Consider the following 27,808-nt stretch of genomic DNA (forward strand, 5'->3'; position numbering starts at 1 on the left):
AATGTGAAATATGAGAAAATCTCCATATCCAAACTAAAAACGTTTCTTCTACCATGTTTGTCTGTGATATTTTAAATCCTCTTAATTTTCACAGATATATCGAGACAATATATACACACAATTGCTTTAATCATTTAAGGACTACATTTCCCAAGAGTATTTTCGTGTAAAAAGACCCTCCTCTTGAGATTGAACACATTACAATCACAGTGAGTTTATGAAACATTGACAGGACGCACGATGACAGACATCTTTCTACACCCCACGCACTGATCAACTCCGTTATTGTTCCTCTGATTTGCTGAGTGAGGATCGGCTGCTGCGCATAAACCTGGAGACGTTCACAGGACGCAGACATGGAAAAAGATGCAAGACCCAATTGGGACAACCCCATGCAGTTTGTGCTGGCATGCGTGTCTTATGCAGTCGGACTGGGAAACGTGTGGCGGTTTCCCTACCTCTGTCAAATGCATGGTGGAGGTAAGTCGCTGATCAGACTGGAGACCATGTACACAGTGCTATTAAATGATGACTATTAATGTTCATTTCTAACCAAAACTGTGCCTTCAAGTAGCGTGGTTATGAAGCCTGAACTGATAACTATTTGCATACACAAAATCTAATTTTTTTTAGCAATGGACATTTTAAATATAGCCAGACCACATTCCCTTTCAACAACCTGATTCTTAGAGCAGGGTACTAAGTAAGACTGGAGTATTTTCTTCTTTTTTCTTTCTTTCTTTTTTTTTTTTTTTTGCTAACTTTTTTACTACACGCATTCAGTGTTGCCTTATCGTGTGTAAATAATAATTAATAAACTTTTCACACAAATGGGGCTATCAAAAGTAGTTATGCCTTTACATTTTCCTTGAAATCAAAAAACACAAATAAATGGACAAGTATAAAAAAAATATATCTAAGAATAGTTATTGTGACACAAGGGAACATATTATCCATCTGTTTATTGACTTGTTGAGTCATGCAGGTGGGTTGTTTCTGGCGGTAAATTTCCAAATGATTCCTTATCTGTCTGAGTGAGTTGACTCAAAGTTGAAACTAGCAATAAACTAATGGCCGGTCATAAACAAGGGTTGCATGAGGAAGTAACACTGCAAATGAATTAGTAGAGATTTAAATAATATGTAGCCTATCTACAGACTTTACACTTCACTATAACTGCTATAGCACCATAACCAAGCGATAAGAGATGGTGTAGTTGTTTATTAGGTGTAGTTGATAAAGGGCAGATGCAATCCACTTGTTGGCCACAAAACCTTTTGTTATCATGTGTAAAGATTTCTCTGTAAATAAGACTGAAGAGTTGCTTTTATACTGTGTCTCCTTATTCCCCTTGTGTGAGTGGATAAAACGTCGATATTAGAGTACAGGGAGGAATAAACAGGGACATTACCAGATTTTCTCATGAAACAGGTTCTGGAGTGTCCAGAGTAGATGTAATGCAGTTAGGTGAGAGAATTGTTATGCCTTTATTGGTCCTCTGTACAGGTCACTGAACAATGACCACACATCTACTGTAATTACTGTCCTGGACATGTAACTGCAAAACAGGAAACCAGTGGAGACATTTGAGTAGAGTAGAGAGAGTAGAGTAAACTGTATTGTCCCTGAGGGGGAACTTTTCTTGGGCACAGTTGCTTGACATAAAAAGAAATCACACATTTGACATGGTACTTGACATTTGCTTCATATAAAAACATTTAGGGAGTTTTGACTAGTGGGTGCATAATGGATACCTTAATGACTGATCAGGCACTGTGCAGTGTGGATTAGAGACACATGATTTCAAAGATATTTAAGAAGTTTAAATAATTATAGTCCAGGCTGTTCTGCTGACAGACCCTCGTGTATATGTCATTTCTCTCCTCCTTCTTCTGCTGTTCCTCCTTTCTGTCAAGTTCTTTTTCTTTGTGACTATTGGAGTCTCTGATCACTTGAACCATGCAGACCATCATTATGTCTTATGCCACTCTTATGATCTCTCATTTTAGAGTGGTTGTATGTTTGCCAACATAAACCTAATCACATGGGCTTTTTACTTAATAGACATTTCTTTTTTGTTTTTTCATCTTCCTCCTCATCCTCCCCCTTCCTCTTCCTCTTCAAAATGCCCAGCCCAGCACCGTAGCTACGTATGATTTTGATGTTGGTACTGACACCCAGAAATAATATCGGCAGTAGTATGGAAACAATTCAAACAATAGCCAGCCCTACTATAAGGTGCTACAAGTGCTAGTCATAACACTTGTCAGCACAATTACCAACTATGCTGTCTGATCAGCATAAACACAACTTCAGTGGCACCACTTCATTCACACTTCACAGCTGCATGCACAAAAAAGTGGCTACTAACAAACCAGCATTGTGACTGCTCTTGCAATACTGCCCATATTGCTCCAGCTCAGACAGACATAGGCCATTATGTATTCTGTTTATTACTATCAGATAATATGTTTTATCAGTTTCAGTTTACAATTTCTTTAGTTTTCAGCCTTCCACACCTCCTACTGCAACTTGTATTATGTTTCATTATAATGTAAGATGTTATGGCACTCACTGTAATCATATGTTTTGCTTTAGTTTTTACAGAGGTTTTTTGTGTGAATGTATAATACAAAATTTAAGTCATACTGTGCTCAACTTTTTGCAAATCAGTTCACGTGAACAAGATATATTAACAGGTGTTTTTGATCATCTCCCATATTAATGTAAATGGGTGTGGGCAAAATATTAGACACTAAAAATTGGATGTCACATTTTTTTTGTGAAGATACACATCATAAAGGTTTATTGCAGGGATGTAGGCTTACCGCTTGACAGAACCTGAGGGCACATTCTTTGCAGCCTAGCTCCTGTTTAAAAATGAATGCTTTTCTGTGTTTTTCTGTGTTGTCTAAGTATAACTATATCTTCACCTTTAGGTGGGTTCCTGATTCCCTACCTCATCATGCTGGTTCTGGAGGGTGTTCCCTTATTTTACCTGGAGCTTGCCATTGGTCAGAAGATGAGTCTAGGCAGCATTGGGGCATGGACTGCCATCAGCCCTTATTTGGGAGGAGTGGGTAAGTGCTGACTGAGTCAACTGACTGTATACATGGCACTGTGCATTGATGCATCTTTGGGATTCTGCCTTTCATTTCATGTTATGACTTGGCTCAGGGGAAACCCTGGTGCAACATGAAAAATGACATTCCCCTCTCCCCAACTCTCAAGAACCACTGACAACAAAGAATTGGAGTCACTGATGCTTGAGATAGATAGTTGATGTTTTGTCTCATTCCCATGTTGAATCAGGGACTCCACCTTTCAACCTTTTAAATAAAGGTATATTTAAAATGCAGTTCACACAGAAACATTTTGGCTGGCTGTCAGGCTGGAAGTGGAGAGATAGGAGCCCACAGGAGCTGGGTGAAGCCCTTTTAAACTGCAAGCTTGGATGCTTTACCCAATCAGCTTTCTTGAACCGTCTACATACTCCCACTTTCATTCACTTAGTCAGCCAAGTTCACCTGCAGCCCATCACACACTCATACACACAGGCACCACAGCAGAGAGAGAGGTCCACAACACATGCACAGAGGTAATTAAAGCACATACACAAATACGTAGAAAATGTTCATCTGACCTTGGAGTGGGAACACCTCCCCGCCTTAAAGATCAATTTCTCCCACAAAGAAATATTTGATTTCATGAGTCACAGGAACACAAAAGGACAACAGCCATAGCATTATCTTCCCTACTATTATTCTGTGGTGGCTGTGGCTCAGGAGATAGAGTGGTCGTCCACCTATTGGGAGGTCGGTGGTTTGATCCCTGGCCTCGGCAGTCCATACGCCGAAGTATCCTTGGGCAAGGTACTGAACCCCAAAACTGCCCCCAATGCTGTGCCATCGGTGTGTGAATTCATATGTACGTCTCTTTGGATAAAAGCATCTGCCAAATGACTAATTGCAATTGTAATTGTAATGCTGAACTACACAAAGCAAACAGAAGCACAAAATCTAAACCAAATCCAAAGAGAATATATATATATATATGTGTGTGTGTGTGTGTGTGTGTGTGTGTGTGTGTGTATGTATGTATGTATGTATGTATGTATGTATGTATGTATATATAAATATATAAATAATTGATGTAATCTACACATTAGAGATCGACCAATATGGATTTTTCAGGGCCGATAATGATACCAATTATTAACAATCAAGCGAAACCGATAGCCAATATTTAGAACCGATATTCGTTTGCAGCAAAAATGAAAATTTTGGTTTCAAAATTTAGAGAAACACACCTGGGATTAGAATGAAGATACAGTATACTGTTTGTTTGTTTTGTGTACACTGAAAAAAAGACCTTAACTTTTTGTGAAATAACACAAACACAAAATCTTAATTAAAATGCCTTTAAGTTTAATTATTTTAAAACAAAAAGTGCAGGGGCCTTCCAGCAGCTATTCTTCAAACTCACTCAAATGAATAAATAAATACATAAAATAACTCCCTGAATTTTTGAAACACCAACAAAATTCACTGAACTGTTCTGTTCTGAAATTTGAGTCTGAGTTAGTACTCCCAGTTCAGTAGCACCAGATTGTGGTGCAGACGGCAGAGCTGCTGAGCATGCTCTCCTGTTAGGCGGCTTCTCTTCTTCTCATAAAGTGCAGAGACTTCGCTGAAGACAGACAAAAGAACAGTAGGCTAGACGTAAACTCTTGTGCTTAGAACTGTATGTCATATTACAGAAATAAGAATAGGGCACTTAGTAACTGTAAATGCAAACAATAAAGGCTTCATTACACACGTGAGTTGTAGAGGTGATGGTAAATTTATTGATTGAAACTAAAACACCCTGAGAAAAATCTCCTCGACGTGTGCTCTCTGCCTGACTCATATCCCTGGACTTTACGAGTGACAAGCAAAAAGACGATCATTTAACGCCAGTAGTTAAGTTGCTGCAGGGTAGCGTAGTGGGAACATGAGCGCTGAGGGAGAGGCGACTGTAAACAAACAAGGACACGTTAGCGTGTGATACTGTTAAACTTATAGGCGGGCGCCTCACGGGCTGAGACACGTTAGGAGATTTATTATTCCCACAAAATAATGGTAACGGAAAGGGCCTATATCATTATTATTGTGCGTCTGGCCCCAGCTATAAAGCGGTTGCAGCAATTATAATATAGCGGTGGATCATCATGAAATACGCCTTATTGAAGTTGTGAACAGTTTCATCTCCAGAGCCAAACAGTGGAATTCAGCAGGTTTTCCTCCCTTATACTTGCTATAGTCTACCTACCGGTATGTCGTTATGTCTTCTTTTTTTTTTATTGAGTAAGTAGCTTCAGGTCATGTTCACTGAGTTACATCTTTTTGTGTGTGTGTGTGTGTGTGTGTGTGTGTGTGTGTGTGTGTGTGTGCGTGTGCGTGACACTATTCATCTTGCAAAGTCGTATGCTTGATGTGATTAGACAAGTAGGTCGGTGAAATGTCAACTCTGGGCTTGCATGTTACCACTGAAATTGATCATAAAGTTGTGGTATTTTTGAAACTTCATCATAGAGGGTTTTTATTACAACTTCGACTGACTCTGTTGCCTTTGCCTCTGCTGGATCACCGGAGCAGTCGTCTGCTTTTCCTTGTCTGTGGCACTGCATGTAGAGGCTTCAGTGTTGATTGGCTGTCACTGACTACTTGTGTCATGTAGCCAATCAATGAGCGCTGTGGGCGGGCCATTGTTACACAGCCAAGAGTGATGACTTCAGGCGGAGAGATGGCTGCATCAGAGCCAAAGGAGCACGTTTTAAAATACATTAATTAAGTTTATGGGTAATCGGTGGAAAAAAGCGGCCGATGCCGATAATACTACACATAACTTGCACAAAATGCCAAATCAGTGGGTGTCACTCCCATTAAGTATAAAATGTTGAAAAGAAAACACTACGAAACCAAATTAACTAAGTTATTGTTTACCAACTCACACAGTATCATGACATCAATCATGGACAACCCCTGTCACCCACTGCATGAGATGCATAATCACAAACCTTCTTGCACTACTACATTATTTATGTTAACATTTGTTAATATCAATTACGTATGTGCAACTTATCTTGTGCAATATTAAGTTTTTCTTTTACTGTGCTTATAAATTTTTGCTGTACTATATATTCTTTACTGTGTTATGTATTTTGCACTTTGTAATAGTACAAAGACATTGTATTTTAGTATTCATATCTTATTAATGTGTTACTCAAATCCACTGTGAAATTGAGCCATCTTTTGTATTGTCTATTTATTCTTTTTATACCTCACATTTTATTTTTTGCTTTCATAAACAGTAATAATAACACATTTTACGTGATGTTGAATCAATAATCTTATTTTAACACAGGGACCAACACAAAAATTGAGTGCAGCAGCCACGAACCACAACGGTCACAACAATTCGAGAAACTACAAGTTGCTGCCATAGACCCACAGCAACAGACTAAGACCCAACAAAAATAAACTACTACTAACACGACACAAAATGGACACACTGTGGTCTTGAACCACATACACAGTTACACAAACTGGTCTGAACAATTCTGATGCAACCACCACTCTTAACATCTGATGATCTGTGGAGTGACTGCATCAAAAACACAAAAAAAGCACCAACTCACAAGTGACCCAACAAATGCAGGGTGAAGTTACCACAGCACAAAGGTCACAAACCACATGTCACTGCGTACAAGCAACTACCCCAATTACACAAGACAGTGACCAAACAAAGTAATTTCACACAAAAAGATCACTACCAAGTTACTTTGTTGAGAGGCACCTAAATCCCTACTTGCCAACTAAAATGGTAGGCTAACTAACTTAGCTGGTCTACAGTGGCTTGCCGAACTCTAAGCCACGTTAAATGGTGAACACAGTGCATCACCAAAGACCAGACATGTGGTCAACTGCAATATACTGATGTGTGCCCTCACTAAGGATTACCACCAAAAATAAGAAAGGCAAAACAACAAAGTGGCATGCTCATAGAACCAGCCCGATGTCTGCATAGGACAGGGTCCTCAGAACCAAAACTCCAGTCTACTGAAGCACATACCAAGTCAAAATCACATGTACAAATAAACAAGCAGCAGCAGCAACCACAAATTATCTAACAAAATAGATGACCACTATATTCAAATAAAGGCCACTAGATACAAAAACGTACACACCTCAACCTCACATCATGGACGTTCAACCCTGGACAAGCCCCCAAAAAAGAAGACAGCATGTTGATTTTTTTTTTTTGCAATATGTGTGGCTGCGATGGGACTGTAGCCAACACATGATCATAAAGTTTGACACTTTCATGTGCTATAACTTTACGCTGTACTGTAAGTGAAATGCTGTGCTTCTAATACTTCTTATCTAGTTGTGTTTCTTGCCTTGACCACATATTTGTCTCAGTAGAAAACTAAGTTAGTTTGATTTTATTTTAATAATTGTAGCTAGTTACTGAGAAAGATGTTCCTGTATTTGTGACTATCAACTTTTAATTAGTCACTGAGAGGGAGAAGACAGGGATCTGTCTGACACGCTGAGTCCAAGAAAACATGAAGCCATTGCTGCTGTTCAAGGGTGTTTATTAACCCTTTAAGTAAAATCAAACTTTCGACCTTACACGATATGCAGATGTTATTGCATTACTGGACCTTTAGATAGTAAATGGCCTTTGCGGTCAACAGAAATATAGGCACCATACCTCACCCTCATTCTGTAGCAAACAAACTGATCCCCAGGTAGGTGCAGGTGATATCAATCAAGCAATCACTCTGCCCCAGTGACACTCACACCCAGCCACACCTCCACATAGACACACCCACACACAGTGACAAGGTGAGAAAACACATCCCAGCTCCAACAGTTCCAGTTTGTGAACCATTACTTGTCAGTGCTGTTGGACAAAGCAAAACTCACAATTCTTGATTGTTTTGGGCCTAGCTCAAAAACGTGGGATTTCGTTTCTACATCACAGTGCTTTGACTCCATTGTTAACTCACATGGATAAACTGACTCAGAAAAATTGTGGGAGTATTGGTGGATGTGTAATATGTAAAATAGGAGACAAATTTTCCTTTATAGTGATTTTTCATTTTTCATTTCTCTTGTTTTAGGTCTTGCTAGTGTTGTGACATCCCTCTATCTGTGTCTGTATTACAACGTCATCAATGCATGGAGTTTCTGGTACCTCTTTCATTCATTTCAAGTGAGCTGCTGATTAACAAACTACAATATTTTTTTCTATATAGCAGATATGTGTGTGTATATATATATATATATATACACACACACACACACACACACACACACACATATACATATATATAGATGTATGTATGTATGTCTATAGATGTATGTATGTATGTCTATACACATATATACATGGACAGTAGTGTCCAAAAGTTGTAGGCAGGTGCAAAAAAAAATGCTAAGAATGCTTTGAAAAATTTAAGTGTTAATAGTTTATTTTCATCAATTAAAATGTAGTGAATTAACAGAAGAAAAGTCTAAATCGAATCAATATTTGCTGTGATCACCCCTCAAAACAGCATCAGTTCTTCTAGGTACACTTGCAAAAAAGTTTGTGAAGGAACTTGGCTGGTAGGTTGTTCCAAACATCTTGGAGAACTAACCACAGATCTTCTGTGGATGTAGGCTTCCTCAAACCCTTCTGTCTCTTCATGTAATCCTAGACAGACTTGATGATGTTGAGATCAGGGCTCTGTGGGGGCCATACCATCACTTCGAGGACTTTTTGTTCTTCTTTACGTTGAAGGTACTTCTTAATGACATTGGCTGTATGTTTGGGGTCATTGTCCTGCTGCAGAATAAATTTGCGGCCAACCATACACTTCCCTGATGGTATTGCATGACGGATAAGCCTGTATTTCTCAGCATTGAGGACACCATTAATCCTGACCAAATGTCCAACTCCATTTGCAGAAATGCAGCCCCAAACTTGCAAGGAACCTCCACCATGCTTCACTGTTGCCTGCAGACACTCATTATTGTACCGCTCTCCAGCCCTTCGGCAAACAAACTGCCTTCTGCTACAGTCAAATATTTCAAATTTTGACTCATCAGTCCATAGCACCTGCTGCCATTTTTCTGCACCCCAGTTCGTATGTTTTCGTGCATAGTTGAGTCTCTTGGCCTTGTTTCCATGTCGGAGGTATGGCTTTTTCACTGCAACTCTTCAATGAAGACCACTTCTCGCCAGACTTCTCCAGACTGTAGATGGGTGTACCTGGGTCCCCCTGGTTTCTGCCAGTTCTGAGCTAATGGCACTTCTGGACATCTTCCAGTTTCTAAGGGGATTAAGCTTGATTTGTTTTTCACTGAAGGTACAGCTGGAAATTCAGGCTGGTGCCCCTCATTCCTTAAGATAGTACCATTGTGAGCAATAATTGCAGTTTATTTTGTTATCTCCTTTGACAGGCATTCATTGTGTCACTATAACAACAACAACAATAATAATAATAGGAAGAAGAAGAAGTGCAAGAGAACAGGTTTTAACATTGTAACGTTATTGTAAGTAGAATGAGGGTGACAAAACATTATGATTAGGCATTGTTCATTGAGGAAAACCAAGGACAAGCCATGTCAGAGGTTTGGCTTTTTGGTTGCGACTCTTCCATGAAGACCACTTCTGGCCAGACTTCTCTAGACAGTGGATTGGTGTACCTGGGTCCCACTGGTTTCTGACAGTTCTGAGCTGATGGCACTGCTGGACATTTTCCAGTTTCGAAGGGAAATAACCTTGATGTGTTTTTCTTCCACAGCCTCACCTTGGTAGCAGAGTTTGGCTGTTCCTAATCCTACAAATCCCTGACTGTGTGCAAGTGTACCTATAAGAATTAATGCTGGTTTGAAGGCAAAGGGTAGTACACCAAATATTAATTTGATTTAGACTTTTCTTTTGTTTGCTCACTTTGCATTTTGTTAATTGATAAAAATAAACAATTATTTATATTTTTGAAAGAATTCTTAGTTTGCAGCATTTTTTTCACACCTGCCTAATTTTTTTTGCACAGTACTATATATACAAAATGTTGGATCTCATTTGGACAGTAAGGTAACACACTCTTACATTTCTGTGTTTACTCCCATTCCAGTCAGTCCTGCCCTGGGCAGATTGCCCCATCAATTCCAACTGGACAGGACCTATAGAGGAGTGTGAGAGAGCTACACCCACCCAGTACTTCTTCTACAGGGAAACACTCAACATCTCTTCTTCTATTGAAGAGAATGGAGGCATTCATAGAGGTCAGGCATTGTGCCTCCTTCTTGCCTGGGTGATTACTTACCTGTTCATTGTCCGAGGAGTAAAGTCAACTGGAAAGGTGAGAAAACTCCAGGTCCTTCAAACTGCAGATATTGGTAACTTGACATTAATCCTCTCTTTAATTTAGTAAATGAAAGATAAGGCATGTTCATGTTACCAGTATTGCTCATAGAACATGGTCCACTTTCGAAAAATATTGTGCATTAACCTTAGCTAACCAAAGTCAACAGTTTATCTAGTATAAAGCACCCATGAAGACTTAGATATAAAAGGCCAAATGATGAAATGTCAGATTTCTCAAAATTAATACATTTACTGCAGTAACAACAACAACATAATTGTATGTGTAACTTGAAAGTGGGAGACTAGAATTCATACTTAAATTTGAATATGATCGTATGCATATTTATAAATATTTGTTAGTTATATGGAAGAACAAGAATTAACAATTTACAAATTTTGTAGACCTCTAAACCCACCCAGCTAACTGAAAATCCATTTTTAGAAAAATGTGCACTATGCAAACCAAATGACCAGACTAGAGAAATGATGAAGTTGTCCCGTGTATCACCTGCTCACCACATATACTTTCAATTCAATTCAGTTCAATTTTATTTATATAGTGCCAAATCACTGAAGTTGTCTCAGGACGCTTTCCATATACAGCTAGTACAGATCATACTCTTTATCTACAGAGAGTGAACAATTTCCTCATGAGCAAGCACTTGGTGACAGTGGTGAGGAAAAACTTCCTTTTAACAGGCAGAAACCTCAGGTGGAACCAGGCTCTGGGTGGGCAGCCATCTGCCTTGACTAGTTGGTCGAAACACTTTACCCTAACTTGACCCTAACTTACTGTTTGGCTCCCTCTGTAGGTGGTGTACTTCACAGCCACATTTCCATATGTGGTACTCTTTATCTACCTTATCCGGGGCATCACTCTTCATGGTGCCATCAATGGTGTCACATACATGTTCACACCCAAGGTAAGTTTGTGTTGGAGATTTGGCAATAGGCATATAGGCATATATGGGTGCTTAGCATAACAACCTAGAGGTCACCTAACAAACTGCTGGCACACTGTACTGTCTAGCAATAGTAAAAGTCCAAGATACAGTGGCTTGCAAAAGTATTCACCCCTCTTGGTATTTTTCATGTTTTGTTGCCTCACAACCTGGAATTAAAATGAAGAGTTTGAGGGTTTGTGTCATTTAATTTACATAACATACCTACAACTTTGAAGATGTGATTTTTTTTTTTTTTGTTGTGAAGCAAACCACAGGACAAAATAATAGAAAACTTCACTGTGCATAACTGTTCACCCCCCTAAAGTCAATACTTTGTAGAGCTACCTTTTGCGGTTTGAGCTTGCCACATCTTGCCACTGGGATTTTTGCCCATTCCTCAAGGCAAAACTGCTTCAGCTCCCTCATGTTGGATGGTTTTTGCTTGTGAACAGCAATCTTCAAGTCTGACCACAGATTCTCAATTGGATTGAGGTCTTGATTTTGACTAGGCCAATCCAACACATTTAAATGTTTCCCTTAAACCACTCAAGTGTTGCTTTAGCAGTATGCTTCGGGTATTTGTCCTGCTGGAAGGTGAACCTCCAGCCCAGTCTCAAATGACAGGCAGACCGAAACAGGTGTTGCTCAAGAATATCCCTGTATTTAGCACCATCCATCTGTCCCTCAACTCGGGCCAGTTTCCCAGTCCCTGTGGCTGAAAAACATCCCCACAGCATGATGGTGCCACCACCATGTTTCACTGTGGGGATGGTGTTCTTGGGGTGATGGGATGTGTTGGGTTTGCGCCAGACAGCGTTTTCCTTAGTGGCCATAAAGTTCAAGTCTCATCTGTCCACAGCACCATCCCCCATACATTTGGGGAGTTGCCCACGTGCCTTTTGGCAAACTCAAAAAATGCCTCCTTATTTTTAACACTAAGTAATGGCTTTTTTCTTGCCACTTTTCCATAAAGCCCAGCTCTATGGAGTGGCTTATTGTGGGCCTATGGACAGATACTCCACTCTCTGCTGTGGAACTCTGCAACTCCTTCAGGGTTACCTTTGTTGTGGTACCATGTTCTTTCCATTTGAAGATGATGGATTTGATGGTGCTCCAGGGTATCATCAAAGGATATTTGATATTTTTTTATAACCCAACCCTGACTTGTACTTCTCAACAACTTTTTCCCTGACTTGTTTGGAGAGCTCCTTGGTCTATATGGTGTGATGCCTCTTGCTTAGTGGTGTTGCAGGCTCTTGGACCTTTCAGAAAAGGTGTGTTTGTACTGACAGTGAAATGAAGTCCACCTGTGTCCAATCTAAGTGTCACATGATCTAATTATGTGACTTCTGAAGGTAATTGATTGCACCAGAACTTTTTACAGGCATCAAAGCAAAGGGGGTGAACTTCACCAACTTAGACTATTTTGTGCAGATCCATGACATACAATTCAGATTAAAAAAACATTTAAATTACAGGTAGTAATGTAACAAAATAGGTAAAACGCCAAGGGGAGTGAAGACTTTTGCAAGGCACTGTATTTGGAATTTACATAAGCCACTATTTTTAAGCTGCTTGGGGTGACTGCATGGGGGAATTTGTTGACATTTGCCAATAGAGTTTCTATTCAAAGAGCATATTGCACCAAAATAATAATTTGAAAAATGTATTACATTTTCTTAACATGTAATGTTTGTGCTTATATGTACTCTGTGTGTGTGTGTGTGTGTGTGTGTGTGTGTGTTTCTGCACCCGCACCAACATGTGCATTTTAGATGGAACAGCTTGCCAACCCTACCACATGGATCAATGCGGCCACTCAGATATTTTTCTCTCTGGGTTTGGGTTTTGGGTCACTCATAGCTTTTGCCAGCTACAACCAGTACAACAACAACTTTGAGCGCCAGGCCATCATTGTTTCCCTGATCAACAGTGGAACCTCTATCTTTGCCAGCATTGTCACCTTTGCAATCTATGGGTTCAAGGCCACCGTCAACTATGAGAACTGTCTGGAGAGGTATGTGTGTTTTGCTTGTATGTAAGTGCACCCTTTCCCCTGTGTGTATGTCTGTGAATCTCTATGGGTGTGCCTTTACACAGTGTACAGATGGTGTGTATATGTGTACATTAGCGCTACAAGCACTTTAATTCTGTTTTGTTGGGTTTTTTATCTGTGAAATCCAAAGGTGACATAAGACCAAAAGACACAGAGACAGAACAAAGCAAGACAGATGGATGACATCAATAGAAAATACAGTAGAGCAATATAGTATCAGTGAAACCATGAGGTTGTAATCAGAAGCTGTAAGTTGGATTTGCCATGTTTATGTTACGTGTATGCAGTGCTCATGTGGATGCCTATGCCTAACAGTCTGTGTACTGTATTTTTTGAACAAAAGCCAATAGACAAATAAAAGTCAAATTTCAAATAATGGCCAAGGTGTTGTCAACACGAACAAGTGAAGACCAGTCCCAGCACTGGCCAGGAGAAAAAATGGGTGGAAAGGCTCCTGTGCCTGTTATATAAACCAGACAGACTGTACATTTTCATGGCTTTATTTTAAATAAATTCAACAACATAATCATGTTATTTTCAACACTTTGTTGCCCTGGTTTACACATCTAATAGAGCATTGTCCTATTCTAGTCACTGCAGGTGTATAAATGGCTCACCCAAACTATATTTTGTAGTAATGTCCAAGTGCCACAGGATGGCAGTAGCTTCACTTGAAATACCGTAATGGAACAGAATTTTCAACATGATCCTGCACTTATGTCACAATAAAAGTCTTGTTAAGAAATGAAGGAATTCTGTCCACTGAAACGCTAAAGGTTTTTCACTTGAAACAGATACAGGAATTGTTAGGTTTGCGTTAACAGCATAATGCAGTATGAACAATTTAGAAGACAAACAGGAGCAGATCAAAAAACACCCTGCTTGTCACTTTTAGATGAGACTCCAGTCTGCTGTATACTTCACAAAGTCAACTGATAAACCTAAAAATTAATTTAATGGAATTGCATCTTATTGCAAAGTGTTTTGTTTTTTTTTCTCAAAAATGCTTATTTCTAACCAATTTAAAAGCAATGAATACATTTAGTTTCATATCCTTTCAGTACGAACACCATCTGAGGACACTGCAACTTGATCATCTGTTTCATAATGACCGAAAAACCCTATATTTTTGTTATTGCTCCCAATTTATTTCCATTAATATATACATATTGACATACATGTATGTTTTACCGTCTCACAATGTTTAACACAATATGTGAGTATTCTTAAATCAGCTCCACAACAAGCAACATTTGTGTCACCTGATAAACACATTAAGTGGACCTTTGGTTAAAACATTTTGGCATGTTGTTTACTTCAGTATTAGCAGTACAGTATTAGCCAAGGTTCATATACAGGCATAATTTGTAGGGCTCATTGATTTGTAGTGTTGATGTCGGATACTGATGTGATACTGAACTATACTCAGCAAGTGTTGCAGGACATTGTAAGTGTTTAATATTCTGGGTGAAAGTCAGGGTTTACCCTTTGAATTCCTGTCACATTTTAACCCACTGTGGGCTCATTTTTCACTGCTCTATGTAAGTATAAATCCTGCGCCTGTATCAAAACAGCACAATTATGGCTAGGAGATGAAAGAATCCAATAATCTCTGTCGTGCAGTGTAACATCAGTATAATGCCATAATCATAAACAATACTCAACTTGTATTTCTTTGATTATTTATTTTCCAGAAATAAAAAAAAAAAAATTATATTTGTACAACGATCTGTCTTGTTCTCTCCTCTTGTCTGCTGGCTCCTTTATTTATTTTATTTATTGAAGGTCAGAAACTTGATAATCCATCCATTACTTCTGTTGCTATGGATTCTGGCTAGGATAAATGGTGTAATTTTGGTGATTTTTTTAAAGAAAACATGCCTTTCAAATCAGCTGGTGGGCTACATGGTTCAGTGGTAGTGTGCTCTTCATGTAACAGTTTTGTTTTGTTTTTTTCATCTTCCAGGACACGCTTACTGCTGTTGAATGCCTTTAATCTAGCAGAAGACACTATCACTATGGACAATGTCTTCGAGTGGACTGAGAAACTGAACACAACATTCCCCCAGCAGTTCGCTGAAATCGCCAGCAAACTGGAGAACTGTGACCTGGAGAGTGAACTAGACACTGTATGTTCTGCATCGTTACACTCATTTTACAGTAGTACATACTTAAGCACTTATATTTTCAATTATTAACATTAATGAAAATACATTTGCTTCACACACATTGAGAGAAAGAATTTAAAAAAAAAAAACAAATGTGAGCAGTGCAATAAATAATTAAAAAAAGACACCTAATCATTGGAGAAAATCCAGTACTAGCAGTGAATCAGTTGTGATTATGTTAAAAACATATTGCCTATATTGATAAAGAAGTGTCTTCACACAAGATGAATCTGAAAAAGCACACTATGTCTGAGTGTACAAAGTTTCCTTCTTTGATACTGGTCATTGCAGATTACATCCTGACTCCTTTGCCTATGACTGCAATCTTTCACGTAACAGAATCAAAAATGCAATTCAATTCAATTCAATTTTATTTATATATCACCAAATCACAACAGAAGTTGTCTCAGGACACTCTCCATATAGAGCTGGTACTGGCCATACTTGTAATCTACAGTGAACCAACAATTCCCTCAATTGGAACGCTCTGGGTGGGTGCCCATCTGCCTCAACCAGTTGGGTTAGAGAGACAGAGAGAGAGAGAGAGAGAGAGGCAGAGAGCAAGAGACAGAGAGAGAGAGAACGACAGAGACAGACAGAAATGCAATCACAGTAACAGTGACAGTTCTAATAATAGACTCTTAACTATATGTAGTACAGTAAAGCATAATATATATAAAAATGATATATTGATGTATGTGATACATGTCTATATTGGGAACAGATAGTATATGTATGTAATACAGCACTGTGGATGTAATGATAATGGAAGTATGACTAATAGTAGTAGCATTTGCAGTGGATGTCAGGCAGAGCTGTGGTAGGAGACGTAGCTAAATCCACAATCCGTGTTCAGTCACTATCCTTTAGACTTTAGACTGTTTCTTTATTGATCCCAATTTGGGAAATTATTTTGTTGCAGTAGCAATTAAACATACAGACAAACACAGGTTATGTAGTTAAAAAAAGGCAGTCCTTGAAATTAATTTTACATGGGAGTTAAAGGACATATCCTTTAACTCTCAGATTCTTTACAGTGGTGCTGGAGGGCAGCCTAATTCCATACATTACTATCATCAGAAAGTGAGTTTCTAAGATGTTCAGGGCCTATTACTATAACTTCAGCTGAAAGAGTTTAGCAACAAAAAATGCATGTCATCCAGGTCTTTATGTCCTGGAGACATGCTTGTAGTCTAGTTAACTGGTTTCTTCTGGCTTCATTGATAAATATAGCTGGGTTGTCTTCTGATGATGTCCCCTAAAGGAAGTATATATAGGGTGAATAGAATTGGTCCAAGTGCAGAGCTCTGCGGAACGACATAACTGGCTTCAGTGTGCACAAAGGACCAAGGCATTGATGGTAACCCTGCAATAACTGATTTGAACATATTGGCATATCATCACCACCTTTTAAATTGATATGGCAAACCTGTAAGTAATGTGACTTGGACTTACATTCATCAGGCAGAAAGATAATTCGAAATGAAGGCTAATCTTAACCCGTTAATTAATTACTGGATGTGACACAGTAATTACGGATTAAGATTAGCCTTCATTTCGAATTAACTTTCTGCCTGATGAATGTAAGTCCAATATTCACTCTCTGTGCTGTTTTCTCTACCAGCTCCTGAGAGATCTGGCTGGGAAGCTGGGAAGACCGGAAGTCAGACACCAAACGGTGTAGTGAGTCTGGTCAATTGGAGTCAAGTGCAGACTCCCGATCATACATATAATAAATACAGCATACCGATTCATGGCAGAAGCACAAATATCAAGAAAAAATTACCAAATCAGCAAAATCTGAGCAAGTTAATAGAACGAGGGAAAATGCTTCTCCTTTGTGGGGTTTGCTGCCCGAGGAGGACAGAACACAAATGCGTTGCATATTCAATGTCATGAAGACACGCCTGGTAGAATCTTGAGGTCAAGGATACCTCTGTAAAGAACTTGTATCCTATATGAATAGTACGTCAGTTGCACAAAGACAAAGCAAAAGTCGTTAGATATCTGTAATGTTTGTGTTATGTCCTGCTTCTGCTGGTTCTGTTTAAAATTTCACCTTGCGATCATCATATCTGCTGGATGGCAGCTCAGCAGATATGATGATCACCAAAGATGTGTAATTATTAGTGAATGAATGAAATCATACTAATCATGTTACGCTTTGTGCGTGGTAAGTTTTTAGGACTTAAATATGCAGACAGAATAATAATTTATTTTTACAAACAGGAGAAACAAAAGGCGCACTCATAAGGAGTGGAAATGAAAAAAACAAAAACACACTCTTGAAGAGCAGACAGACACAAACCAAAGGTGTACTCAAAAGGAGTGGAACAAACAAAAAGGGTACAGAGGAATGGGCAGGCAACAATAGCGCAGACACTGAAACAAAGAAGCACACGTTACAGTGGCACAACAACATTAATCATAAACATAATCAAGGGTTTCTCACACTGGGGAACACATGGAAGTATGCCGGAGAGATCAGGACAATCTGGCAACAGGTAGCAAGGGGAGCCTTCCTTTTATCCTGTGCTCTAATCAGGTGAATGCGTGCTGACAAGGCGAAGCCCACTGGGTGTAGGGAAACACCCAGCTTAGACAGACAGGGGAACAGACAGAGAACCAGATAACATGAGGGAAAAGAGGAAGGCACATGTGTGACTCTCACTATTGATCACTTGCCTTAATCCTTACCAGTACTTTCAATATCTACATTAATACAGATAATATCTGTATTATATTATATCTGTATTGATCAAGATAACACCATGTAAAGCAGACAGAAACAGACTGACTGATTTGTCCCCTGACAGCAGTACCACTGGACAAATGTAATACCTTCATGTGTTTTAAGTGATGAGCGGCAAATCTCTCCCTCACCTAATCACTTCGGCTACTAGCAAATTCATTCATTCATCTTTTTTAAGAGACCAAGTCAAAATGGGTTAATGGCTAATTAAGTTTCCATTTCAGTCTCTCTCTCTCATCTGTTTCAGGCAGTAGAGGGGACAGGTCTGGCCTTCATAGTGTACAGTGAGGCCATTAAGAATATGCCATTGTCCCAGCTTTGGTCAGTGCTGTACTTCGCCATGCTCTTGCTGTTGGGAATGGGCAGCATGCTTGGCAATGTCACAGCCATCATCACCCCACTCCGAGACCTTAAAGTTGTGTCCAACATGAGCAACGAGTTGTTAAATGGTAAGATTCAGATATTGTGATATTGATGGAAAATGTTGCCATTATCATCATTGTGGCCATCAGCCTGTGCTGGTGGTTATAGTCCCAGTAAACTATTGCCATATCGGTGCTATTCATACTGGTTTTAAGTGAAATCAGACAGGTATCCTGTCTACACACATTTATTAAAGAGCAGCTTCAAATCTATCCCTCTACAATGAGGGAACATTTGAAGTTAGTTTTCTGCTGAGCCCTGCATTAACACCAGTTTCATAATACTAGTTTTTCTCTATGCTAGTAGTAGTGCGTGGTAGTGCGTGGAGTGTGTCTCCTTAGAGGAACATGTTTGATTTTGTTTAAGTGAGTGAGCATGAACAAAATAAGAAACCAGTAATTATAATTTATAATTACTTAGTGATTTATACTTATTTGGGTACTAATTGAGCAATAGTAATAGAATATTGCAACCAGAGAGTAAATTGTGTTCACTGATGAGTTTTACTAATGTTTGATGGAAGGCAATGATTCCTTTGGAACATTGCTCAGAGGAGAGCTGAGCAGGGATGAGATGGACTTTGTTGTTCTTAAAGAGGAAAGTTGTTTTCACAGAGTTCATGCCTCCATAACCTAGGGCAAAAAAAAGTTCATGAAGCGCTCTGGGCTCCACTGGTTGTTCTTAAGTTCATTGCTTTGAGTGGCTAAATATGAGTATGGTGGAGGACAGTAAGAGGACAATGTTCAAAAACACTTGGAAGATGTGAAAATAACTGAAGCTGAAAAAATAAAATAGAGAGGGGGAGATGTCCTCTCCATCTCCAGTGGAAATTATGTCCTTGCTCTCACATAAAAAAGTCCTGTTACAACACTGTATATTGTCTCCTGCAATGTACAGTTTGTGTTGATGTCGTAAATGTAAAGACTTACTAATTGTAAAGTAATAGATATCAGCAACTAAATGCTGTGCTTTGCATGCAGGTTTGGTGTGTTTGTTTTGTCTGCTGCTTGGCCTGGGCTTCACCACCACATCAGGGAATTACTGGTTTACAATGTTCAACGACTATGGAGCCACATTCTCCCTGCTTTTCATTGTCCTCATTGAAGTCTTGACTGTCAGTTACATCTATGGAATTAAAAGGTTTGTGTATTTGTGTGTGGAAGTGTGTATGCCACCAGTTCTGCGTTTGTTTTGACTAAACCAGTGGCTAGTGCCACATGCATTAACCAGCAATGCTCTGGCAAACTGTATCAAATAACTTGGGATTTTAATGTTATCTACTCATTTTAGGTTTGAAAAAGACATAGAAGACATGCTCGGCCATCGTCCCAACTGGTACTGGAAAATCATGTGGACAGGAACTAGTCCCCTTCTCCTTATCATCCTCTTCATATTCTACATCGTCAAATACATTCAGGGAGGGACACCCACCTATCAAGCATGGGACAAAGAGCTGGTGAGCTGTGGATTTTTCCTTCTCCTTTACAGATGTCAAATGTCTGTATGCACAGGGGTTAAATTGGGCCTGAGCCCACCAGGGCAAGTTCTGCCTTGATGTCCAAATCGCTCAGTTTCATCTCCTTTGTTTTGTGTCACATCAAATCATATCATATCCTATCATCTCTCACACCATCCTCTCATTCCACATAAGAGGAAGCCACAGAGCCACAAAACATGTAGTTAATGGTTCTATAAGCTAGCCTTTGAAACAAACAAATATTTAAAATATTTTATTGTTGTGTCTGACTCAACTATAATGGAACTTTGAGAGGACGTCACCATGTTACCAGATTCGTTCTTAGGTGTAAAACACAAAGGTAAATGAAAAAGTCAGTCTCAAAATGATCCACAGGATCGAGATCAGTTCCAGTCCAGGCATTTTTTGAAAACATTTTTCAAAACAGCGGTCATTAGTTTCAGTTGATTGTATGATAATGAGCAGCAGCAAGTTATACAAATAGAGTGGTCATTTTGCACTCACTCCAGTGAAATTTTGGTATTTGGTTAATGCTGAAGTTGAACACCATCCCTCTAAATCTAGTACAGGACTGACAGGGCCATAATAATAATTCGTTGTGCCCCTGGGCACCAAGTGCAAGCTCTGCAACGTGGTCTTGTAGAGTGTCCTTTTTTTGACTTCAAATGTAATGAATCTTCAGTTTTCTTTTGTGTTTCTGACCTCAATGTGGTCATGAGACTGAAGCCATATTATTCATTCATTCATCTTCTGTACCGCCTATCCCTTTCGGGGTTGAAGGGGGGCCGGAGCCTATCCCAGCTGTCAACGGGCGAGAGGCGGGGTACACCCTGAACCACCAGTCACTTGCAGGGCAACATATAGAGACACCCATTCACGCTCACACTCACACCTAAGGACAATTTAGAGTCACCAATTAACCTAATAAAGCATGTTTTTGGTCTGTGGGAGGAAGCCTGGAGAGAACCCACACATGCACGGGAAGAACATGCAAACTTCACACACATCCCTACTCAGGGATCGAACCAGCGACCTACTTGCTGTGAGGCACGCACACTACCTGCTGCTCCACCGTGCCACATAGCATAAGGGGCAGTTTTGGGGTTAAGTATCTTGCCCAAGAATACTTCAGCATGTGGACTGCCGAGGCTGGGGATTGAACCACCAACCTCCTGATTGGCAGACGACTGCTCTACCCCCTGAGCTACAGCCGCCTCCATATTATTCAAAAATAAAAATTAAAAAAAATAACACACAAACAATTCCCTGGAGGAAGCAGCTCCATGGGCAAATAGTGAGTGAGACCAATCACGCATTGTTTTATCATCACAAAGTCTGCAGCATTTCAGTAACCGTGCACTCAAAGTTCCACCATTTATCCCCTCTTCATCGATTTGAATGAAATTCTGTGTGTATGTTCAAGAGATCATGGGATGTCTCGAGTGAGTTAATCAGGATTGCGAAACCATCTAGATTTGATGAGATATATAAATATGTGATAGGCCACGGCAACTTGCAGCTAGTAAAATGGCACTTAAAATTTTGGTTAATGCATGCCCCCACAACATGCAAACCGAAAATTGGTGTCCATACAAAGATGGCGGCCCATGAACAATGCGAGGTTCAGCGTCTCACTGGAATTCACAATATAGTTGTTTTTTTTCACTGGTTTCAGCCTGTTCGCTCATTACAGCTTTGTGAACACTTCCTACACCAGACAGCAACTTAGAGATTTAAGATTTCGATGCACAAGCAGTGTATTTGACAAACTTCAGCTCACCCAAGAGATCACCAGGACAGCGAGGCTGACCGACTCAGCTACGCCGACTGGAAACGACCGTCTGTGGTGTCAAGATCATAAACAAAGGATAGGGAAGTGTGGAGGTATATGGACTAAGCTACAGCTAACCCCGCACCAGCTACCACTACCCAGTATCTTCCTTGCCAATGTTCGGTCCTTGGCGAACAACCTGGACGAGCTACAACTTTGGATCACCTCACAGAGAATGTTTAGGGCTGCTGCAGTGGGCCTTAATGACTTCCGTCCTGTCACACATACCCCATCATCACCAAAGGCTTCGAAATGCTGGTCTTGGCCCACATCAAATGCTGTCTACCCCCCACACTGAACCCCCATCAGTTTGTCTACCGACCAAACAGGTCAATGGAGGATGCCATCTCCATGGCACTGCACTCCACTCTGATGCACCTGGACAACAACAACACCTACGCGAGGATGCTGTTCATTGACTTCAGCTCAGCATTCAACACAGTCATTCCCTCCAAGCTGGTCAACAAACTCAGTGACCTTGGCATCAGCACGTCCCTCTGCAACTGGACCCTGGACTTCCTGACCAACAGACCCCAGTCTGTTTGGTTAGTTAACCACACTTCCGCCTCCCTGACCCTGACCACCGGGCTGTGTGCTGAGCCCTCTCCTCTACTCCCTCTTCACCCACGACTGCGTGCCTGTGCATGGCTCCAACACCATCATCAAGTTCGCAGACGACACCACAGTGATAGGCCTGATCAACAACAACGACGAGTCAGCCTACTGAGATGAGGTTCAGCAGCTGGTGATGTGGTGCGCCAACAACAACCTGACTCAACACTGAGAAGACCGAGGTGCTCATCGTGGACTACAAGGGGGCTGAGGTTGAACATGTCTCCAACTTCAAGTTCCTGGGTGTCCACATCTCTGTGGAGCTCTCCTGGACCCTCAACTCCAGGGGCAGCTGTGACTCCAGTCGTATCAGGAGGTCGGTGGTTCGATCCCTGGCCTCAGCAGTCCACATGCCAAAGTATCCTTAGGCAAGATGTTGAGCCCAAAAAAATTGCCCAGTGCTGTGTGAATTCATATGTACATTACTTTGGAGAAAAGCGTCTGCCAAGTGACTAAGTGTAAATGTAGCTGTAATTGTAACTCCTCCACCTTGATAAAGAAGGCTCAACAGCGCCTCTACTTCCTGACTTGGTGCTGCTGACCACCTCCACAGCCGTGTTGTTGAGGAGAAGTGGAGCATAGCTGGGCTGGTTCTTCCTGAAGTCGACAATGAGCTCTTTTGTTTTATCCATGTTCAGGATCAGGTTATTGTCTTTGCACCAGGCCAGAAGTGCTGTGGTCTGAGGTTTCTTTGGCACTGGGATGATGGTGGCAGACATGAAACATGATGGGACTATGGCTTGATGCAATGAGGTGTTAAAAATGATCTGCACATTCTCTGAGCACCCAACCAGGGATGTTGTCAGGGCCCGGGACCTTCCATGAGTTGACTCTCCTCAGACATCTCCGCACATCAGCTGTGTCAAGGCAGAGTGCCTCTTCATCCTCCTGGGGAACAGCTTTCACTGCAGGAGTGTTGTTTGCATCAAACCTTCCAAAGAAGATGTTGAGATCACTGAGGAAGTCTGCATCATCATCACATGCAGGAGGGGCTATCTTGTAGTTTGTGATAGCCCGTATGCCTTGCCACATATTCCTGGTGTTGGTGGTGTCATGGAAAAAATCTTGGATTTTTTGGCTGTTGGCTTTGGCTTATTGTAGGAGGCAGCTTCCTTAAACATGTCCCAGTCAGTGCACTCAAACCAGTCCTGGAGTGCCTCCATAGCCCCCTCAGACCACACTCTCACCTGCCTCACTAAAGGTTTTTCTCTGATCAGCAGGGGCTTGTATGCAGGAATTAGCATAATGGACAGATGGTCTGAAGAGCCGAGGTGGGGGTGGAGGGCTGCTCTGAATGCATCTTTGATGTTAGTGTAGGCCTTGTCCAGTGTGTTCACTCTTCTCGTTGCACAATCCACATGCTGGTGGAAATGCGGAAGAACTATCATCATATTGGCCTGGTTAAAATCCCCAGCAACAATGAAGAAGCCCTCAGTGTGAGTGGATTGCAACTCATTAATAGTCCGGTAGAGAACACACATAGCCTCCTTTGTGTTAGCGCTGGGGGGCACATACACAGCAGTGATGGAAACTACAATAAATTCCCTGGGCAGATAAAATGGTGTGCAGAGTACAGTCAAAAGCTCAATGCCCGGTGAGCAATAGCTTGAGACATACTTAGCATTATTACACCAGTTGTAGTTGGTGTAGATGCCAAACCACCCCCCCGAGATTTACCACTGAGTGCGCAGCTCCTATCTGCATGCAAAGTAGCTAGCCCCTCGATGCTAATAGCATTGTCCGGAATTGATGAGTTTAGGCATGTCTCTGTCAGAATTATTGCACAGCAGTTCCTCATCTACTGTTTCGATGATAGTTCCAACTGCAGATGATCTAACTTATTTTCCATGGAGCGAACGTTGGAGAGGAAGATCGATGGAAGTGGTGTTTTAAAGGTTTTAGCTTTTAGCCTAGCTGTTGGCAGCCTTGGCAGCCGCGCTTCTGCTTCCGGTCACACTGCCTCTGCTTCTGCATCTCAGTCGGTCTGTGCTGTTAAGCGAGTCCACTGCACCATAGGCCTCCGGGTCTTGCCGGTGTAATGCTCCGAGGCTTCGTAAACACTCCAGAGTAGATGTATCTATGAAGCCGAAGTCACTGGATTATCATAGTTCCAACAAGAGCTGGCGATCATATACTATTTTGTATGGATTACTGACTGACTTTGCCATCCTAGGCGGGATATTTTGATCGTAACTATCGTAACTGTCAGGAGCTCGTGCAGCCGCAGCCAAACAGGGCGCTGCCATTTTGGTTGAACTCACACAGTAAAATATCAGTCAAGTAGGAAACCACCCCACATTTGCATGAAAAATAAAAAATTTGTCCCTGTGTCCTCATGAACACTTTTTAACTCTGCAGCTCAACTGTTTGTTTTTTTTCCTTTATCTTTTTCTTCTTATTTTTTACCCTCAATGGCTCAACCGGAGACGGCTTAAGATATTTAATTCTAACTAGAACACTTATTTACTTTCCCTCACATGAGACCATGTGTTTATGCTTTACACGTGACCATTCAGTTTAATAAACAATCAGCTTACTTTTTAATATCAAACTACTAAGATTTTAGCTATCAGAGGATGGCATTTATTGGACAGTTTTAATTTAGTGAGTGCAATGTGCAGAAGTTTCTAATAGAAAAGAGGTTTCTGCATACCTTTGATTTAGGCGCCTGGAATTGTCTGAAAAAAGTTCTCCTCCAATTGACTGTAGCGGTCATCAATCAGACACGGTCTCAGAGTCAGCCAATCCGGGTCACGGTACCAAATTTGTTAGCCCCGATTCTTTTGTTGGAAGCCCAAGAACAGTCCGGATAAATCTTCAATTTACAGCGGAAGGATTTATTGAGGTCACAGGTAAAGTATAGCAGTGCTGGGCTTGATGACAGAGCTCTTGCAGGAACTCCATCAGGATGAGCACAGATCTCTGATAAAAGTTCACATTTATCTTCTTGGGCTGAGCCAGCCCCATATAGAAGTTGGACTTACGTGACCGAATGTAATTGGCCAGTTACCAAGACGTGGACAGCCCAACCACTGTCCACATCTTGTCCTTGGAATGTGATAAGCAACCTGTGTGTAAGTGTTGTTTGGGCGTGTATCTAATGCAACAGACCTTACTGACAGAAAAGAGAAGTGTCACCTGCCTCTTATTATCCAAACTGGCTTTCACCAGTCATGCTATCTCACAGTTCTGAACAGCACAAGGACATACATTAGGTTACACAAGTGCAGTAGGAAAGTACAAAATAAGAACACATAATACCACTAGACAAAGCCAATTGTAACAACTATACAGATGATTGTTTGATATTCTGCCAAAATGTCTGAGGAATTGACAAATGTATGAAGACAGGGGTTAACTGTACCTTTTGTTTCCTTAGGGTAAGTCAGTTGTGATGGATTATCCTGTCTCTGGTCAACTCTTCATCGGGCTGCTGTTGGTGTCGTCAGTCAGCTGCGTTCCCCTCACAGCTCTATATGTCTACTGCAGGAAGAGGAAACATGGAAACCATCATAAGAGGCAGTGTACGGTCAACACAGTATCTGCTTAGTTACCAGACAATGACAGGGACTAACCTCCCACCATCACCTGCCTTCCTAGACACCTCCATATCTCTGTCCTCCAGCTGAACAAAGCAATAGTACATCATTTATCATTTATTATATGGAGAGACAGTGGCACACAATCAGTGGTCATATGTATTTTCTCTTTAGTTTCACCAAATCTCACATTAATGAAAGAAATTTTAATTGTTCTCACTTCAAGAGCATCTCCTTTATTACAGTGAACAATACCCGCTTTCATCAGAAATCAAAAAATAAGAGTCATAGGGACATGAAATGAAAATAAACCTTTGTACTCCTTTTAAAAACATCTGGTTATGTTATTGTATATTTTCTCTCCTTATGGAAGATAGACTTCTGAGTCAGATTCCAATCAATGCTCAGGACACTTAAAGCAATTAAAGTTCATCACATTCCACACAGAGTGTAAAGACTTCCTCACTCAGTTTCCACATCTTAATTGTGGAACATGTTGTGAATATTGATATAGTTTTTATAAGTGTCAAACATCAACAGCAAATATAGTTGTAATTTAGTGTTTCATATGATACTAGTTTACTAAATGGTCATTATATGATGAATATATGTAGATTTGTAGCAATGGGTGAGTAATGAGATATAGTGTTGAGATGTATGTTAGTAATTTCTTTCATAACTTATGCACTGCAAACATATCATAAGTTATGTTGGTTCATATTGAGTCTTAAATATTATTTTCTCTTATCAATGTGGTGAGCTAATTCAGGGTCAAGTGAAGTTTATTTGTAATCATCTAAAATCCCACAATAGGATTATACTCCAGTAAAAGGATTATAGAAAGTCCAGCACTGCTGCCACAAGTAGCATTTGTTCTTCCCTTGTTTCAGGAAATTTCTAAAAGTGTCATTATTTTGTAATTTGACAAGATGGGAAGTTACTTAATTCTAGAAAATCAAGTTGAAATGATTTTAGTTCAGTGCTGGAAACTGCCAGCAAAAAAGCACACACATTGGCTGAATTTTTTCACTTGTTTTAAGACAAGATGTTGGACTCAATATTAGACTGATTAAGGTGTAATTCTTTTAGCACTATAGTCATCTAATAATAGTTTGTATGGAGTTGTCTGGCAATGTGTGCCTTTTCTAAGAAGATAGTACAAATGATCTGTTTTTCCTACATATTAAGTATTTTTTGATAATGTATCTTTTTTTATCTGTTGTAACGGGGCTGGCATCTGTTATCATACATTACCTATAGGAAACGTATGTTAAATAGAGAGTACATAAGTTCCCATGTATAAACCAGTAATAAATAAACTATGGAATATGTGTGCATATGTTTGTGATGATTGGGTTATCTAATGATTGGAATCTCAAGAAATTGTGACTTTTGTCCCACTGGCGAAATGAGATCTTACTAAAGAGAGATAGCCCTAAAACAGACAATGAACTGCCATTAAAAAATACTTTGATGTCAGTTCAAATCAAATCAAATGTATCATTAATATATAACATCTTATGAAAAGTGATCTAACCATTTTGTAATCTTATCAGCTGTTTTCATAGTTAATTACAGATGGTGATACAGATGTTTTTTTTA

The 27,808-nt window shown here is 40.2% G+C and overlaps 1 protein-coding gene across 1 annotated transcript; it reads left to right on the forward strand.

The window, feature by feature from the left end:
* Positions 1-283: 283 nt before the first annotated feature.
* slc6a20 (solute carrier family 6 member 20) lies at positions 284-27,808 on the forward strand. Its single transcript, XM_076738215.1, has 11 exons — positions 284-480; positions 2,940-3,080; positions 8,171-8,262; positions 10,172-10,399; positions 11,217-11,327; positions 13,124-13,365; positions 15,371-15,533; positions 18,572-18,773; positions 19,728-19,887; positions 20,038-20,203; positions 26,047-27,808. The coding sequence occupies exons 1-11, from the start codon at positions 357-359 to the stop codon at positions 26,215-26,217; spliced, it is 1,800 nt and encodes a 599-aa protein (XP_076594330.1). The 5' UTR covers positions 284-356; the 3' UTR covers positions 26,218-27,808.

This window comes from Chaetodon auriga, chromosome 8, assembly GCF_051107435.1.
Source record: "Chaetodon auriga isolate fChaAug3 chromosome 8, fChaAug3.hap1, whole genome shotgun sequence".
Taxonomy (NCBI): Eukaryota; Metazoa; Chordata; class Actinopteri; order Chaetodontiformes; family Chaetodontidae; genus Chaetodon; species Chaetodon auriga.